This window comes from Amblyomma maculatum, chromosome 10 (assembly GCF_055883805.1).
Source record: "Amblyomma maculatum isolate TAMU_Amacu chromosome 10, ASM5588380v1, whole genome shotgun sequence".
Taxonomy (NCBI): Eukaryota; Metazoa; Arthropoda; class Arachnida; order Ixodida; family Ixodidae; genus Amblyomma; species Amblyomma maculatum.
The window spans coordinates 44,898,656-44,918,087 of record NC_139353.1 but is presented as its reverse complement, the minus strand read 5'-3'; the positions used below and the strand labels follow the sequence as shown (position 1 = coordinate 44,918,087).

Here is a 19,432-nt window from a genome sequence, read left to right as displayed (position 1 = left end):
CTTATTCTTTCCCAGAACTTGTGGGTCGAATACCCGCCGTATGGCGAGAACTTATTTGAGGTAAAAAAATGTACAGGTTTAACTATCCTTGAACCAAATTTCACGAGGGTTAGCCATCAGTCGCTGCTGCCGCTTCGATTTATAGCAGGCTTCCGCGCTTGGTAAGACGCTCGGCAACGGGCTGGTCTGGCTTCTCGTTGTTCGGGGGTCCCGGCACTTTGTCTGGCACAGCTGTTTTCGCTGTCTTTAACGAGAGTGGCAATTGCCGCCAAACTACATCAGTTGAATGATCGAATTCTGTTTTGCTCTAAAGCGATGGCCCAGCCGGCGCATCATCCATGGCGAGACTGAGAAGTCAGCGCCGCGAAACACCCCTAGCGCAGTCACGTGATAGCGCAGCGTGATAGAAACCTCTAGCAGCCCCTGTTGCATGTTTGCCACCTGCGTTACTGGAGTTGCGGGATCCTTCCCACCAGTGCTTCCGCCGCCGCGGTGGTCTAGTACACTCTACGGTGGGCATGCGCTAAGATGACGACGATGATGATGATGTGCCCTAGCCGCTTATATGTCAGTAAGTCGAAGCTGACGGGCAGCTAGCGCCGTTTGGCATTCTCAAGACCAACGTTGCTCAAGACTAGCTTCCACGCGCCGGAATCAATGAAGCGCGCGCGCGCGCTATTGGTGTTAGGGATAACGCAACTCCGGTAATGCAGACGGCAAAACGCAATATGGTTTGCTAAAGGTGTCTACTAACACCTTCAAGACTGCGCTTCGAGCGATCTCAAGGTCATGGTGACCGCGATGATCGAATGGCCATGAGGAACATGGCATGAAGCGATGCATGCTGGGTAATCCGCCATGATTATGTCGCTGGCAGCAGACGGCGGGAAGCGCAGCCAGGCTGAATGGATCGAGTGCCTTGTCATTTTCGACGGTCCACCGAGCAAACAAGCGGCTTTTCGTGCGCGGTCCTTATGTGCGTGCAAGATCTTGCAAGATAACAGTGAGGAACGTACGCTTCAACGCTGTACCCGAAAAATCGGGCGCGCTATGAAGAAAGGCAAAGCAGTGCGGCGCGGACCTGTTCACGCTAGGCGCAGACGACTGGCTGTACTATGCGTCTGGACCTGTGGCCGCCCGTCGACATCGCCGGCATCGCCGACATTCATGACTTCTAGTTCTGGCGAGTAGTTTGATACCTTCCCGGATTGGTGTCGATCTCCGTGTGTTGGCCCGTGCGAGCCATTCGGGTCGGCGACGCTAGAGGGATCCTTTGCCTTCCCGCACTCGTGCATACGTATTTTTGGAATTGTGAAGAACCCGCAGTCTGCCTGTCTGATCGCGCCAGCATCGTCTGCGCGCACAACGTGACCATGCAGACGAGGCTAGTGTGAGTGACGTGCTGCGTCGTCTGCTGCCAGCGACAACATCATGGCGGATTACCCAGTATGCATCGCTTCATGCAAGCTCCCTATAGCAGAGACTGCACTCTAAAACTGTGCTAAAAAGAGACTCTGCAGCTGAGAACCTGCATTGTACTCTTGGGTGAGCTAAAACTGGCACCGCTCACGCCATGCTGTTCAATTATTCAAAACTCGGCAACACCGGTGCGGCGTAATGAGGACGTAATGTTAGACATGGTTCTGAATTTGAAATGGTGTGCGCACAACTTTCATTTCGAGGGAACCACAGTCACTGAAACTGGTGGAAATTTTGCCATCTTTTTTAATTTGTGCCGTTGCCCATATGGGAGCGTAGTAGTGTGGTTCTTGTGCATATGCATATATATTTCCCTTACCGTCCGATCATGTTCTCCGTGGAACATGCGGTATCACAGGACGTTCTCTCGCCCGCTGCTATTGTCGAGAGTGCAGCTGGCGAACGCTCTCGAAGTTATGTTACAGTGGTGTTATTGTATTCCGAGTTCGCATCGTCTTCAAAGGTGTCGTTGTCTCTCTGATCTCGAGTCATCTGATTGGTTCAAACACCGGAACCGGAAGTGATAGTGACATCCTGTTCTGGTGTTGCTACTAATTACAGATGACTCGAGGTCAGAGGGATAACGACTCTTCTGAAACCGACGCTAACTCGGAATACGGAGCTTGGATACCACTGATGGCATGGAGTTTTTCTTATGCTTCCTCAAATACTTTTCAGGTAAAAAAAATGGTTATGATACTATAGTACCGCACTGATAAATATCACAGATAAACAAACAAACAAAAACAATCGCTTGTGCTTTCCTCGGCTTCGGTAACTGGCAGCGTTCACATATCTGTATCATGATATGTTGCTCTAAATATCACCGGACGGACCTTTCGATGCACCATTGGTTCCGGTTGATGTGAGGTTCCACTTTTGGCTGCTGCTGAGACTTGCACTGAGGATGCTGTAACGCTGCGCGTCTTTTCCTGCGGATAAGAAGCGCACACAACGCTTAGCAGTTATTTGAGCCTTCGATGACAGGCCAACATCAAATACGAGTGTCGGACTCCATCAAACTCATTCGTGCCTTCCTAACGAAGTTACATCGTCTTTTACGGCACTGAAGCCATTACAGCCACTTGAATAATTCTTTTTTTGGGGGGGGCGGTTGCATCAAATATCAAATTAATCTCTATAGTTAGAGGAGGACTAGAAACAATATTTCAGATTAAAAGGTACCAAATTGATAGGCCTAACGCTGACAAGAACAGAGATGATTAAGCGAGTTCTAGTTAAACGAAAAATTGAAGAACGCAAGTTTCCCTAACGGCACCATGGGGAGACGAGGGGAAGCGGTCGCCACCCCTAAAATTTGCCAGGTCCTGTGTTCAGTGACGGGTCAGAATTACGTTTCGTTAAAACAACGCTTATTCGGCCGCTAGCATCTTTTTGTTCACTTGAGTTGATGTAGATCGATTTGTGCCTTCCTCCCTTCCCCTTAAGCTTCATCCCTCCCACCCCAAATCCGCTGGAGCAGTCCGTGAGCGTTCTTTTGCTGCGCAGGCGACCGCATTTTATGTACAGACAGTTCGAACCGGAGTGGCACTCTCACTCTGGGTGATGTGCTCTGTATTGCCTATTTTCTAGTGGGCATTATTTCTTAGCTATATGCTGTATTCTGCGACAGTTTCATTTTATTGGCGCTGGTGCTGAAATAATATTACAGTTCGTGTACAACGAACCTTGTTTCACTGTAATAAATACCATTTTGAAAATAAATAAAGCTGCCGTGGAAGCGCAGGAGTAATGGGCCGGACTCACGACTCAAGGTACAGAGGGTAGGACGTTTTTTTTTTTGCGTAATTATTTGGATCTGACGTTACTCCGCTTTCAACTAGTCGGGATTCGCTTTACATTTTATGCTTGACATAGCCCAGACGCCATTTTGTGCCGAACACGACCTTGAACGCCCTGGCGTTAATACTTGCCAGTCAGCCTTTCGTAGATGTCCGTGGCGAGTTTGTGCGCGTAGCCCGGTGCGATGGGCATGCCGTTGTTCGTAGTCCCGAGGTCGACGGTGATGACTTGGACGAATTCGTTGTGTGTGCGGTGAACGTAGGCCTGGACATGGCCTCCATACTGCGGCTGGAAAGGACGCCTCGTGAAAATCCCTGTTTGATGCAAGTTGCAACGTACAGGGTCATCCACTTCTAGCTATAACACGGTCTCTACTTTCAGTGCAACACTGCGTCCCACGCATGCGCATATCGAAGTGAAGCGATAGACGCACAGAGGGATACGGAGGAGATGCATCACAAGGCCTGCCACTTGGCTTTATTGCGTGGCCGGGTCGTACACAATGACGCTTTGAAAGTAGTGACCGTGTTATAGCTAGAAGTGGACGACCCTGTACGTGTATGTCCGGAGCACAGACACCGTGATCCGTAGTTTGACAACCGCCTATGCTGTTCTTCAGCGTTGGTGCAAGTCTTCCTATTAGCATTACTAAAAACAATGAAGAGAACCTTTTCATTATTAATAAAGACATGCAGCTAGGATTTCAGTAAAGGATAGTCTGTTGTTTAGCTTGCTTTGTTACCGCAATATTGTTGGTTCAGTAGTTCATCCCACAGAGAAGCCAGATAACAAAGAGCAGCAAGTATTTTTGTCAAGACGACAATCGGATTTGCTAAGTTTTCGGCAATGCCTTTTCCTGTTTCTAATTCGCTGGCCCACGAACTAATGTGTAAGCGTGTCTTTAACGAACCTTGACGATGTCGTTGAAAAGTAGCTGCACGATATTGTCGAAGACGAAATCGGGTCCGGGTCTCACCTGCACAGAGGAAGCTGCACAAGAGCAGCCCAATATTTTTTGCAGTCACATTCATGCGCATATGCAGCTGTAGATTCAGCCGGCCGTCTATTAGTCTTCCTCTTGACATACAGTGACAGGCTGGGGTAGGGTGGTTAACCACGACAGCTTCAACCAAACTGTGCCGTGAAAGTAACTCTGGAGCCATGTGCTAAGAACCTTGTTGCCGAAACTATTGCATTGGTCCGTTGATTCCTTTTTGAGAAGTGGTCTGCTACGGTATAGAAGGTAGTGAACTCTTCCAATTGGTTTAGATTACCGCTCAAACCACTTTTCAAAGAGGAACAAATTGACCAGCACAATAGTCTTGTCAAGAAGACTTCTATTGATGGAAGCTGAATGTACACGCTAAAAGTGGTCGTGGTGCAATATTTACGAGCTAACTTATGCAATCGCCGCCGCGGGCAAGCTCATTAGAGAGATTTAGCTTACCGTGATCCGCGATCCGCCACCATGACCCGCTACCGTGCATGGGCGGGGCGCACAAGCTGATTGGTCCCGACGCGGCAGGTCTATGTGCCGACATCCAGTATGTGGCGCCATCTATCGGCGTCAAGGGATCTGGGCATGCGCAGTGGAACGCGCGATGGCGGATCACGGTAACGGATCGCGGATCACGGTAAGCTAAAACTCTCTATTCATTCGAACCGTCTTTGAGTTGGATTTTTGTGACAATGACATTGAGTCCTACCCTGAAGCCAGGAGTTTAATTACGCTATGTTGCAATGCACGCAAAACTCCTCTAAAGCGGTCCCTGTGCTGCTGTGTGGCTTTTGTTAATGACTGAGGTCTATAGTCATTCCTACAGATTTTGCAGCACCTTCGACTCCCACAACGATCGCGACAGCTGCAATATCACGTTACCAGCGCTGAGCACGTGACGACACGTGACTTGATGTCGATGGTGTACGCTTACAATCAGCTCAGAAGGGCGGCGGCATAACCGCTTCGCGCTGCGCCCGTCTACGCTTTCCCAAGAGCAACTACAACTTGGTATAGGAGAGCGTGTTGGATGTCAGTGAATTTTGTGCGTGAGAGACGATGGCCTCACTTACCGCATATGGGGCAGCAGTTCCCTATCAAATAGATGGAGTCCTCGCACGGCAAGCTCTCAGAGCACCGTGGGCCGTGCTGGATACAGATCCGTTCGAGAGGCTGCGCCAAGAGCAAATTTTAGTGCCTATATATCCCGGCTGTTTCGTACCAGACCGCGACCCATCCTTTTCCATACAGGAAGCGCGAAATTAAAAAGCCATTAAAAGCAGATTTGAAAATAAGCAAAAGGACAAAGAATTACCATGAGTTCAGGTCTCCAACTCAACATGCCATGAATAAATTTGTAAGACGTCTCGGCGGTTCTACAATATTGCTGTTTTGTCAAATATATCCTCTTTCTCTCTCAGACTGCTTACAGTTCATTTGAAACAGCTGCAGCGTAGAAATTAACTCATAGATAATTACCCATTTATTAACAGCTGTCGTGAATAGCGGCGACATATACCAGCAGGTCTCAAGGTCTGCTGATATGAGTGCTTCTTGTTCATATCATTCGCCGGCCGTGCAACATGAATTCTGTGCAAAAGTTCACCATTCACAAGCTTACCCATGTTTGAACTGACTCGGATAAAAGCTCAATGCACTGAGGCCTAGCAGTCGTGTTTCTACAGAAAAATAATCTTTTAATTCCTCTACTTAATACTAACATAATAGAACATTATTACGTAACCTTGACGCTACACTAACGCTATTCTGAACCTATGGTAAACTGCCAAGAACTCACGCAGTCAATTATTAACACTTTTACTTTTGTCCTTATCTGCATTAAATCCTTGGAATTATTCTCAGAAAAACCTGCAGAAGACTGTCTGGACCGTCTCAAAACTGGCGAGCTTTTGTCCAGCACCCAATTGGGACACGTCTTCGCGTGAATGTTTCCCACGAACAAAATGCATTTGAAAGGTAGCGCTGCAGATACCCACGTCGGGTGCGTCGTTGCCGCACGCACAACCTTGGGGATCTTTGCAATCCGGAGTGCCGCTGGTCACGACGCCCCTGAACATAGCCTTGCCTTCGTCCGAATCGAGCAGTAACTCCATCTCGGGACGTCCGTATATCTGCACCGCCATTCGGAAAGACATCGCACATATTGTGTATAAGACAGTTGGCTTGAGCGCCATCCACCGAAATACACACAATACCGTTCTTTTTAATTAATAGAGAGATTTAGCTTACCGTGATCCGCGATCCGCCACCGTGACCCCCTACCGCGCGTGGGCGGGGGTAGAAGGTTACGGTGGCGGATCGCGGATCACGGTAAGCTAAATCTCTCTAATGAACGCCCTCTGAAAGGTGTCTTAAGCAGGAGTAGAGTTTATTACGCAACTGTGTCGGAAAATATTTGAGCAGCTTCATGTTTGGCGTAAAGTTTCTATAAGACGTAGATATATAGCTGCAAGTCGAATCCATAAAATAAGAAACGAAAAACCGGTTAAAATTGGCAGATATGCAAACAAGATCAAATAGTTGCCCTATATCTCATGATTCTTTCTTATAATGAGCTCCTTTCATTTGACCGTAAAAGAATAGCCGCGAATGGAGGCATGAAAATAAAACGCGTGATGAAGGTGGGGATGGGGTCATCAACGTCACTTAAGCTGTACCCTTTAGCATATTGCGGAAATGCGTTAGCGTAGCGCGATCCGCGATCCGTCATTTATCCGTTATCGCGCGCGGCCAGTGCGTGCCCGCTGATTTGCCTCGGCGCGGTAAGTCTGCGAGCCGAATTTGTGCATCTAGCGCCATCTAGCGCCATCAAGGTGATCTGGGCATGCGCAGTGGAACGCGTGGTGGTGGATCGGATCATGGTAACGGATCGCGGATCACGCTACGCTAAAACTCTGGCTCCCGTCTGCGTCTCTTCCTGCGTATCCTCGTTTGCGTTCATGCACTTTGCCACTCGCTTAGTTACTAATCCCTGAATTTTGTGCGGCTTTAATCAAGAGCATGATTAGCATACAGTTGTAAGCTACCGAATCATGTGGAAGACCATTCGGAAAGAGCCTGTCTGGTTAGGCATCCAAGGGTCCCAGATTCGATTCCCTTCTCAGACTTCCATCTCAAAAGAGCTACCCAACTTGGCAGCTCCTGACGAGTCGGTAATGTCATGTGACCTCCTGACGTCATAAATTTGTCGACCAATGAATGTCCAGTCATGTCACTGGCCTGCCACATGCATGCTTGTATTTTTTCGCTCTCACACTTCATCACCAAATTTTCGGACAACGAGACTGATATATAAAGCTGGCGCGTTAGAAAGGCGCCTCCGGTTAATCTCCAAGCCTTTTTCGCCGCTATATTCGCGAATTTTATTATCTCATCTGTTTTCCTGACAACATGCCGCGCACGGAGACATGTATACCATGTGTGAAATGTTTGGAGCTTAAGGGGGGATGCTTTTAAACCGCTTCACAAATTTTAATAAAATTTTTAGGGGTGGTTTACATTCGTATCAAAAGACTATAGCCAGAATTTCAGCTCGATAGCTCAAACAGAAAAAAACGTTTTACCTTTCATGTAGAACAATTACGTGTGTCATCAAGCAAACTATCGTTACAAAAATAATAGAAATATACTACATTTTTGTGATTAGATATATTTTAGATGACTTATAATACGGTATAAGGCCTGTCCCATGTTTTTATTCCATTTCTGTAAAAATCTCATCACTCTGAAAGTTCAATTTTTTTGTTACCATTGTATGTTAGACATGCAAAAATATTTTATGTTAGAAAAAATTAACGACCTAAGAAGTACCTTATCTTGTTCCTGAGAAAATATCAGTCTAGGAACCACCTTGAAAGCAGCCTTATGCGATGCGGTTGGGAAACGATAGTTTACCTCACAGTTGTGTTATCCCAAAAAGTGCACACTGAGAAAAATGAGTTCAACGATTTCAGGACATGCTGTTTTATTTTGGGGTAAAAATAATTAATCAAAGTGCCCCGCTCTATAAGTCAGCCCCTCCTCATCAACACGACGCTGCTCTGTAGCATGACTGCTCTGTGGCAATGACTTCACGCCTTCATTTCTTTTTTTCAGCTTTAGAGCTTTCCATCGCCCTTGCCTTCGCTCGTGAAGGCCATCTTTCGGTGAGAGCACCGGCCACCCGCTGATTGCAATAAACTCACAGAAATAAGAAACGTTCGCTATAGCAAGCGTCGCTCACAGCCAAAGCGGGAGCGACTCCAAATGGCGCGAAAGCAGCGTTGGGTGGCCACGTGGTATATTTCGCCAATCCAAGTTCCTGTTTCGGTTTGCCAGCCACTCTGTAATTAGCGCGGCGGGAAATATGCCTTTCGTTTTCAATTTTTCGTTATTGGCATTGTGTTTCTCGATAGAACGTCTTCCGTGACTGAAAAGCGTAAAAAACAAACTTTGTAACGTGTATATTGACTTCGCATTCGGTTTTTTGTATGCTCTGCGGCCGCGTCTTGAGAATAGCGTTAGTGGACGTCTTCGGAGCGTGATGCGAGCCACCACCTCGTGAAAAAAAAATTAATTTTCTTCTTTTCTACTGCTCAGGCAACAATCAAACTTGGTGAGAATATTCATTAAACCAGCAATCCAAAACAACTCGAACTTAAAAAATTACAAGGGTTCAACGCTGCTGAACCAAATATTCAGCGAAAGCATTAGCTGCGGGTAACCGAGCGTTCTTCTTCTCTTTTTCTTCTTCCTAAGCCCACATATAAAGCCCCACTTTAACCAAGCCGTATGAACGTGCTTTAGTTGCCTATAGGGGTAACGTGAGTAGCAGGGTCCTAGCAGGCTGATTCTGATATAACCGTTCCATGTGAAACGAGAGACCCAAGTTGGCAGCTCCTGCCAGCCCACGTGGGGTGTGACGTCACGTGGCTAAAACGTGGCCAGCGGCCGCGCTACGCTGAAGCCTCTAAACCTAGAGTAGTATTGCTTTTGCAATAAAACTCAAAATTTTTCCTAAAATCGGTATTTTACTGTGCCGACGAGCTCGCGACCGCAGCACATGAACTCCCTCCTAGCGACGATCAACTCGCTTTGGAGGATGCGCGTGCGGTAATCGACGATCACCTCCGGACGCAGCACCCCGACCCACGCATCGCAAGAGGTGAGCGCATTAACAGTGTCAGCGGCCGCTCGCTGACTCGGCTGCAACGCGCAATGATCCTCCGTGCACGCATTGGATGCGTGTGGCCTGGGGAACGACGGATGCGCCACGGACTTGCCACTAGTGACGTGTGTGACGGCTGTGGCGTGGTAGAAACTCTCGAACATCTTCTACTGCGCTGCACCGCGCTAGCCGAACCACGACGTGAGTTGCTGGCGGCTTACAGAGCGCAGGGGGTAATCCCGGACAGCGTAGCTCTGCTCCTGTGGCCGCCGGGCTGTGCGCGCGAACGCGAGCGATCTCACGTGAGCCTGTGTGAGTACATCGAACAGGCAGGCTTGATGACCCGCCTATTTCACCTCGCCAGATAGTGCGCGCTGTGACTGAACGCTCCACGTGTGCTATTTCCCACAATAACGGCCGATCGCCCACGACAGCCGTCAGTGTTTTGTACAGTGGGCCAGTGCGTGCGTTGTGGACAGTTGCCTGGACGCAGAGCTATTGCGGAGGCCCGCCCGATGTGCCGAGTGCTCAGTGACTTAAGACATTTGCGGGTGGGCCTCAAGCAAACTACTGTATACTGTACCATAGTGTATATATTTCTTTTATTTTTACCTACCCTTTTCTTTCTCCCTATCACTTACCTCTTTGAGTTCCTCTACCTTCTCCTCGCTATCCCTTTATTTCCGCCGCCCCAGTTCAGGTGCTTCAGATATAAGATAGCAGATACCGGGGCTGGCAAATATCTTTTCTTTCCTTTTGCACATACAATAAATAACCACTACAACGACAACAACAACAACTCCCGAATCCCTCCTTAAGAGGTTTGTTCTGAGCCGCACTGTGGGACTCGGAATGCATCCTCTGTAATACACTGCAAATCTCCAGGAGGTAAGATCATTGGTCCCGCCCCTCCACCGGATATAGACTTCCAAGAATGATGCACAATACCCAAACACAGTTCAGAAGCAAGCCTCTTGGGCTGCAAGGTTTTGACTAAGAGATTATTGACAGTAAAATGACCTTCGAGGGATATAGAGAACTTAAGCTGCAATGAAACAGCGCTAGTACTCGTTAAACTTTACATCATGGACAAATATACTGTACAGCGTACCATATACTGTTTGGATAAAGGGTCGTCATCACCGGTCTCTCATGACTGTACTGAATCGATAACTTTTTCCCAATTCAAATAATATTTTTTGTCCAGATTCAATGGATACCTTTTTAGAAAAGCTATAGTATACGAAAGAACTCACGATGTGGTTACCATTGCGCAGTGCAAGGTTGAGCAACAGCCATCTGTGGTGGCGATTATATTAGTTATTCTCAATACGTATCTTCTCTTGTTACAGTGGGCGTCACGTGGCTATGCCGCCACTCGTGTCGGCACAACGTTCGGACAAATCAACGCGGTGCTTTGCAGTGATCTCACACGTGGTGGCCATATATATGCTGACTATTCAGCATGACGCAGCCCAGCTGCTTCGCTTTCTCCCCATTTCTTCTTCGCACACATTTCTGTTACGTCTACGTCGCAGAAGTGCTGTTTACGTTTTCAAAAGATAATACAACATGCAACTTTGCAACGTGCCTACCTCCTGTCACACTATAGCGCATTTGTATAGTGGGACTGCCTTGGGCATTTGGAGAAAGGCTGTAGAGGCTCACCCTGTCGCCGATCTGAACCTCCCGGACTTTGGGCGTGAGGTCGTCCGTGTCGACTCGGAAGCGCTCGTCCTCGAAAACCACGAAGTCCGTGGGACAGGGCACCAGCTCGGCGTCTGGCACCGCCGGAGGCCTGGGATCCGTGTCAGGCCGGTTCTCCAAGCTCTCGGGCAGAAGCTGGGATGACTGACGTAGCGCCCAGTGGTCCGGATTGTACCAGTGAACGCGCTCTTGAGCCATGAACTGGGCCTCGCCTGTGCATGCCCGCGCGCGACGACTTAAGCTCGCACTTAACACAAGAGGGAACACCTCCAGCTAATGTTCAACTTACTAAGCACATGCTAAACTGGAAGCCCAGGTGTTTACGTCTGATAAGCGGTTGCTCTCCAACTGCAAGGATTAGGATAGTCGAATTGATGCCACTGCCCAGCATGGCACGGTGGTACTACCTGGCTCAAAGAACAGTGAAGATTCAGGCCAATTTCCTTTCCTTTCATACCCCCCCCCCCCCCCCCACACACACACATACGAATTGACCAAAGGAAGTGTGCTCCAATGGGAGTTTTAGGGAGCGCTCAGTTCTGCAACCTTTCAACCGAGATAAAATGCTTTCGGTGTTGGAGTACGCCATCTTAACATGCCGTGGTGTATTAAGGGCACCGTTCAAGTGCGACACGCACGTGGGCGAACTTACCAACGCAGTCTCCATCATTCTCGAAGCTCTCGAAGCTCAGCGCGGCGCCTTCGTCGAGCACCAGCTGCCCCGTCTTGGGGAACACCTGCGATATTGAGCACACCGACCGAAGCGTATGTGTTTCAAGGCAGTGTTTCAAGCCGTGTGCAAAATTTCTCTCAGCTAGGACCCAGAATTTCCTATCTGAGACACTTTTTGTCTGCAACACGCTGAAAACTGTGTCGATTGTGAAGAAATTGAGAAAATACCGGTTATTCAAATATCCTTTCAAATTCTCAGTTCGTCAAGTTTACCTGCTAAATTCCCTCAAGAAAGGAAAGATTCCCCAATCACTGTCGTTACGGCGCGCCAATTGAAAATGAGGTCCTATGCTGCTTGGCTTCAGAAGCTAATTTTGGCCACTGAAAACTGGTAAGCCAGAAAACTGCGAGATGAATTTGGGCAGTGTAACGACCATGGTGCTTAAGAAGCTTTGCCAATGCCTTCGGAACACTTTTCTATTTTATTTAGTGCGATTGTATGGGCGGAGGGAAGAGGGGACTTGGAGTTGGCTTTATTTATTCGTTGTTTTATTTAGGCGATGAACATTTCTATTTGTTCACACTTTTGTATTTTGAACTGTCCAAAGGTCTATTAACACATATACTCAATGAACTCATTGAATTTCGGTTTCATAAACCTAAATTCAATGAGTAGGTTTATAAAGACGTACACATTAGCTAGTGGTCACTGCGTTAAAATAATCTGCGTATTCTGGTAATTACGCTCATGAATTTAGGTCAATCAGTCAACGGCTTTTGTTGGAACATGGTGGGTGAGTCAAACGCTTTAAGAATGGTTACAAAGCCAGCTAACGCTTTTCCACTGCGCTTTACATTGTTATAGTCGTGCCTCGTTAATACGCGCGACCCCCGTTAACGTGTGCGACTCAAATATGAACAGTTTTTCTGGGGACCAACATTTTTCAATGAATTTATGCCTCATTAATATAAAAACTCGCTATCTGGACAACGGACAAGGAAATGAAGAATCCATTTAGACCATATAGTTTTGTCGCATTAATATAGACCATAATGGGAGTAAAATCACACTCACTCACACATATATTTCATTCAAATCAGACATGGTCTAACAGCGCAAAAAACATGGACGCAGGGTAGAAGTGAGACAACATGGCGCTGACTAGCAACTGAATTTTATAGCGAAAGCAACTTCTGCTAGCACTTCGAGCCTTTGGCGTGTAGTGGCGCCTCTGTACATGACCTTTCACGTGCCTGTGTGACGTCACACCAGACCGAGAGACGGGGCCCCAGCTCGCGCCATCGGATGGTGGCGAGTCCATACACGGCGCTGTGTCGCAGCCGAGAGAGGGCGCTCGCTGTTTGTGACGTCACGCTAGGAAGACAAATGGGGCTGTGGCTCGGCTCCGAGCAGTAGTCGGGGCGCCGCCGCCGAACAAGGCGCAGCTAAGGGTATTGCTTTCGCAGTCTTCCAGGCTTAACCAAACTGGTAGATGTCCCAGGTGGTCCTTCAGAGGCAGAGGAAATTTTAGCAGCCATTAAGGCTTCCAATCGAAATCGTAGTCCAGGGACGGACGGCCTCCCCGTTGAGTTTTACGTCAAATTTTGGGGGCAACTGGGGGGTCCTTTCACCTCATTAGTGAATAGGCTGCTTAGTGAGGGGGCTTTGTCAGATACTCAAAGGGAGGGGCTGATCATTCTCCTGTGTAAGGACGAGTCGAGACGCACTGACCTGAGAGCCTGGCGTCCCATCACGCTCCTAAACTGCGACTACAAGCTCATCGCGAGATGCCTGTCCAAACGGTTAACATTGTTCATTAGCGACCTATTAGGTCCGTATCAGGCTTGTTGCGTTCCAGGCCGCTCCACCCAGCTTCATGGTTTCGCCCTTAGAGACCTCTTTCTTTGGGCGCAGGCGCGTAATGTATCAGGCATTCTTTGTTCTTTTGACCAAGAAAAGGCATTCGACATCATTAGTCATGCCTACTTGTTCAGAGTGTTAGAGGAGGCTGGCCTCCACTCTGATTTTCAGAGGATGGTGAGAGTCTTGTACTCAAGGCCTACCTCTGCGGTAACAGTTCAAGGTATGGTTTCGCAGGCTTTTGATGTAGGCCGTGGAGTTCGACAGAGATGTCCCCTATCATCTGCTCTCTACGTGCTTGCAATCGAACCTCTCCTCCAAAGACTAGCAAAAGACTCCCAGATAGGCAGGTTCCCGTTACCGCCAGGCTCTCCGCTGTCCCCATGTTTGCCTATGCAGACGACCTGACTATCGTCGTTCCGAACGAAGCATCTGTGTGCTCCGTCCTGAACGTCATAGAAGGGTACTGCAGGGCTAGTGGGGCTAGGCTGAATAAATCCAAGAGTGCCACCCTGTATATCAGGCAAGCACCGTCGAGTCCAAACCCCTCTCATGGCCTTCCTGTGAGGGATGAAGTTCGTATATTAGGATTCCACTTCCGTTCCGACGGGTTATCAGAGACCAACTAGCCTCTTTCTAAAGAGAAGCTTGAGAAGAGAGTTAGAGAATATGGGACGTTGGCGTGCCCTCTCACGGCGCGGGCTACTCGTTCGGTCAATTCTGTTCTCGTTCCTGACGTATGTTGCCTGCATAACACCTCTGCCGGCACGTACCAAGCTGCAGTTTGAAAGAATCCTCTTCCGTTTCCTGTGGAACGGAATGATAGATCAAATCGGGAGGCCTGTGGTGAAACAGCCTCGGGACAAGGGAGGCCTCCCCGACCTGGGCTATAGTAACCGCAGTGCTACACGTCAGATGGACCCAGACAGCCCTGAATTCAGACATGTCCCTGACTCGAAGCTTGACCTCGTTCTTCCTGAGCACCCGCCTTCGTCTTTTTTCGCAAAGCACGTTTTCTCACTGTGTTCCCCGTTCTGGCTCTCCTTCGCCCTTTTAAGCAGCTAACTGCTTGGAGCGACTCAGAGGCCTCCAGGCCGACATAGATATTCTGGCAGTACCGTTAAAAGATCGCCAATCTTTTGACGCCGAAGCTCCCCCCTAGGTATATTCAAACAGATCTGTTCAATATGCGTCCAAGCTGGAATCTGATACTGGCAAACTTTTTGGATGCAAGCAGAGCAACGTTCATGTATCGCTTTGCACACGGACGGCTCCCCATCCGCAGCAGGGCATTCACACGAGCGAGCTTGCATCCAGTTTGCCCGTTCTGTGGCGGTCGTGAAGACATTGTGCACATCTTTACGCAATGTCTTCTCCCAGCAGCCCTCCTTCGACGAGTATCTACCTTGTTTATCATTCCAGGAGTTGCATATCAAACTGTCAGGTACCTCAACCCGTTACCCAGGCATGCTGTGAAACAGTTTGTGCTCTTGCTCGTTGAGTGCATGTACCAAGTCTGGTCTGCCAGGTGCGCCGCTGCATTTTCGCGCAGTGTTCCGGGCCTTCATGAGGTGCTCGCACGAGTCCGCAGGGAGGTCTGGTTTCACCTAAGCCGTGAGCAGCGTCACCTCAGCGAGCAAGAGTTCATAGACACGTGGAGCAGGCCACCGATTATTTGCGAGGTTTCTGGGCGTACCATAACAGTGTCAATATGAAGCCCTTTAAAGTTACAGTTGTCCTTCAGGACATCCGAAGTCCAAAGAAGGTCCGGTCTCCCTGTGTTTGGCCTGCTATCACAGCGGGGACCTTAAACGCAGTTGGCATAGTGTTCGGTGACTGCTATGTGCGTGTCACCACACGACTGCCCCCTTGCCAGGGTACGGCCGTCATCCCGAATCAAAATCCTCCTCCCTCCGGACATCCGGGAGGAGGGGGAGGTACCGGGGATGATGTATGAATGATGACGGGCAGATAGGTTATGTGAGACCTTGAGGTGCGGCGCCTTCTGGAGCCAAACCTCCTCCCATCTGACAACGGTACCAAGCTATGCCTTCAGCAAACTTTTTTATTCTGGAAGGACAGGTTTTTATACACAAAAACACGTGTTTTTGTGTATAAAAACCTGTCCTTCCAGAATAAAAATTCAGTTGCTAGTCAGCGCCATGTTGTGTCACTTCTATCCTGCGTTCGTGTTTTTTGCGCTGTTAGATCATGTCTATAGGGAACTAGAATATCCTAGTTCACTATAATCATGTATGATCTGTATCGAAATCAACTCGCCCAGTTTTCTGTCCTCCAAAATATTTTATTCCTTGCATTTTGGGTGCGGGTAACTTGAAGAACTCAGTGTAAATGACTTGCGTGATGACAATTTTGAAGCGATATAGCTTCACTACGCGATGTAAAGCTAAGACCTTCGTGTACAGGAATTTGACCTTCAAGTGACCTTGAAAGATACTACGTCTTTCCTTTCTTATAAACAAATATACAGTTGAAGTGAAAGCTTTACATGCTAGATAGAGCCGTAACACTAAATTTAACGTCCATGTTACCTTGGCGTAATTAAGTGTGGCTGTGCGCGATTCCTTGGTGTCTACCCAAAAACTATAATGAGCTTTAAACAGAGAGGCAGCCCTGTGCTGTGCGATGTCAGCTCACGTTAAAGGCCCCCAGATTGCCGAAGTTACTCCAAAGCCCTCCACTACTTGACTTCTTTCACTCTTTCCGCTTTCGCTCCCATATACCTTCCCTAACGGCATGGTTCAGACGCCCACAGTAACAAGCGTGACAGATATTGCGCTTTTCCCTTTTTGTGAACCAATTACTATTATTAACAACCGGAGATTCAACCTGAACTTAGCAAAGTGCCAACCCAAGTTCATTGCGCGCAGTGGGATTCAGGGACTTGATCTTGCAGAGAAAGGGGATGCAGTCCTTCACTGCAGGTGCGCCAAGCTGAAAGCAAGACAACCTTCTACACGGATCAACACAGCCTCTTCATAGCCATAACCGTTCAGCACAATAAAGAGCTTTACCACGCGTAATCATGTAAATTAAGCTATCGCGTACACACTATAGGTTTAAGCATGCCACCATTGGTACTACCGTACCACCATTGCACCAGCATTTTTTCGTTTCTGGTTTCGTTATTTACGGTGCGAATTTGTTGAATCCATACACCTTGTCATTTTCTGTATTGCATGAATGACTGATCAAAAAACAATCCCTGCAGCTTATGCAAAGAAGAAAGCCAAATTAAGTCGCTTTCAGCCGGCCGGATGCTGATGTTATGTATATGAACAGTTGGTTGCTCTCTATCCATGATATGCCACTGAGCTCTCATGGATAAGTAGACACGTCAAGTTGCACCACGTTACTTCAATCCTAATAGTGCTCGGGATAATTGGTTGTAGATTCGTAAATTGTCTAATTCCGTTTTTCCTGGCTGCCGCCATCCACGAAAGCAGACCTTAATCATGACGTTTTGTTTTTTTTTTCCCTTACGCGATTCTCTATGTTGGATGACTCGCTTTATGAACAGTATTAATCGTGATCCAAAGTGTCCATTTTAACGAGGCATGACTGTAACGCCCTAGAATTGAACAGCTTGTCGGTAAACTGAATTAGAGGCTGGAGTGAGGGAGGGGGGCCCTATATCCCCTGACCAAATATTAGGGCTTCTCCTTGCCCCTCTAGTTCCGGAGTCGCTGAGAGCAGAGCATCGCTTTTTCTTTTCCACGGCAGGTGGCTACGAGCTAACCACGCCAAGCGATGCAATAAAATGCAGCACCAGGAGGATCGTGAGACCGCGAGCTGCTGTTTTCGCGAGGGCCTGTCATATGCTGGGAAAATTTCAGCAAGCCCGATTATTCCGAAAGGTGAAACCGGGTGGATGAGCTGCTTATGGGTGAAATGCATGCACAATATGCAACACCGCATATCTGGGATAACGAGACGACCCAAACCGCTGACCATTCTGCCTCCAGGTTTAGGTGCGATAAATTTGCAAGTAAGCGACACAGCGGGCCATTGTGACGCTAACTCTGAGTAAACATGCTGATGTTATGTCCCCTGCAGAATAGTTACAAAACAGCACAGGAAACGAAAACATAAACAACACAAATAGATTCATCCAGCGCTGACTTTCAAATGACCTTTTATTACTATATGTAATTATTTCAGATTTCCACAGCCCCACTTCTTCTCTTTTTATAAAATGAAACTTCTGAAACTCTTCCCTACAGTCATGCTAGTTCGCGTTGTCCAGAGGCAGAAAAGGCGCTCAGATTTCTGCTGAAGAGCATCTTGAAGCGGAAAGTTACAGACACGGCCGCATGAGTTTGTGTATCATACAGCCGAGATATTCACATGCGGCAAGACCAACACCTGTAAACCAAGCTATATTAGTTAGTCTCACGTACCACTAAATGGTAAGTACAGCTGGCGGGAGAGTTCGATATTGCTCGTGATTATACGGCAGCGTGAATAGAGGAAGACGAGCGGTCATCAGCCGTTGTGTCTCTCTCCTTCCATGTTCGTTCTTTCTTTTGCGTTTTCGTAAAGTATGTTGCTAGCCGTATCAGGGCACGAGACCTCTGTAAATATGGAAAAAGTTGATAGTAACGATCATGATGTGCGGGAAAGATGCTATATGTTGCTAAGGTATCAAGATACGTGACTTATAGAAAAATGGGAAAAGCTGATAGCGTCGATCACGACGATGTGGGGAAGAGATCCTGCCCACCATTTCCTTACACTCTGGACAAAAAAAGAGTTGACAACCGAGGCCCACCGACCAGAGCTCCGAGTTGCACGTCCGAGCTGAGGTAGACGGCAAGCCCCTGGGCGTGTCCAAGCGAGGCCCTCTGTCCGGGGCACGGGGGCTTCCCTGCAGCCCAGTTGCGTCCAGTCTCCCAGCGGGTGTCCGGCAGCCACCGCTTCACGGCACCCTCGCCTCTCACTGCAGCGCACACGAGGGGATGACCATAAGTCGTTTTCCAAAAACGTGGTGCCGCCATACAGTTACGCGAAGTTACTGTTTCAGCTTTTGCTAAACAAGAACAGATGCAGAGTAGGGCTAGACTAACCTTTGAGCCTCCCTCGTGGCTTACGTTATCTGGAGATATAACGGCAAGACAGCTTGTTAGTATATTCGCATGGAGTACCTCGAGTGTCTCTTCACACTGTCACTCGTCGCTCTTCTTTTTCGGAAAAGATAGATGGCCCAGATCAGTTTAGGGTGCTTGGAAGTCTCTTGTGATTCGTTTTCTAATTTATTAAATTCATTACAAGCACTCGCTGATTGACGCGTCTTGATTCACACGCAGAACGAGCCGTAGCTCCGGTATACGACAGCGTCATGCCTAGCTAGCCCGCCTGTATCTGGAACCGATAAAGCGGTCGTGCCATCAGTCGAAACCATAAACGCCGCATTAATCCAGAGTATAATCACCTGCGCCGGCCCGAAAAAAGTAAGCTGTATCTTAGAATCGAAAATACTGAAGACTCCTATTGGGTAACAGTAACAGCAGCTTGCAGTGAACAGCTTCAGAGAGGCCAGAAAGATAGGATGTACAATACAGTACACTGTGGCGGCGCGCAGCGTTCGACCTGTCCTACCTGATAGGCAGAGCAGTGCAAGGCAGAGCACAGGCAGCAGCAGCATTTCGATGACGAGACAAGTGGCACCAAGCAGGGAACACGGTGCGATAGGTAACAGAGCTGGGAAGCACCGGCTATGAATGAA

General features: G+C 48.2%; 1 protein-coding gene across 1 annotated transcript in view; it reads right to left on the bottom strand.

Moving 5' to 3' along the window:
* The window catches only part of Amnionless (amnion associated transmembrane protein), a 27,703-nt gene extending 8,271 nt beyond the window's left edge, over nucleotides 1-19,432 (bottom strand). Inside the window, exons 1-9 of the mRNA XM_084582654.1 lie at nucleotides 19,306-19,432; nucleotides 18,483-18,646; nucleotides 11,806-11,890; nucleotides 11,115-11,365; nucleotides 6,277-6,411; nucleotides 5,353-5,452; nucleotides 4,193-4,272; nucleotides 3,414-3,570; nucleotides 2,316-2,411 (exon numbers count right to left, since the gene is read on the bottom strand). Coding sequence (XP_084438780.1) covers nucleotides 2,316-2,411; nucleotides 3,414-3,570; nucleotides 4,193-4,272; nucleotides 5,353-5,452; nucleotides 6,277-6,411; nucleotides 11,115-11,365; nucleotides 11,806-11,890; nucleotides 18,483-18,646; nucleotides 19,306-19,351 — 1,114 coding nt within the window. The 5' untranslated portion in view covers nucleotides 19,352-19,432. The remainder of the gene's footprint in view (nucleotides 1-2,315; nucleotides 2,412-3,413; nucleotides 3,571-4,192; nucleotides 4,273-5,352; nucleotides 5,453-6,276; nucleotides 6,412-11,114; nucleotides 11,366-11,805; nucleotides 11,891-18,482; nucleotides 18,647-19,305) is intronic.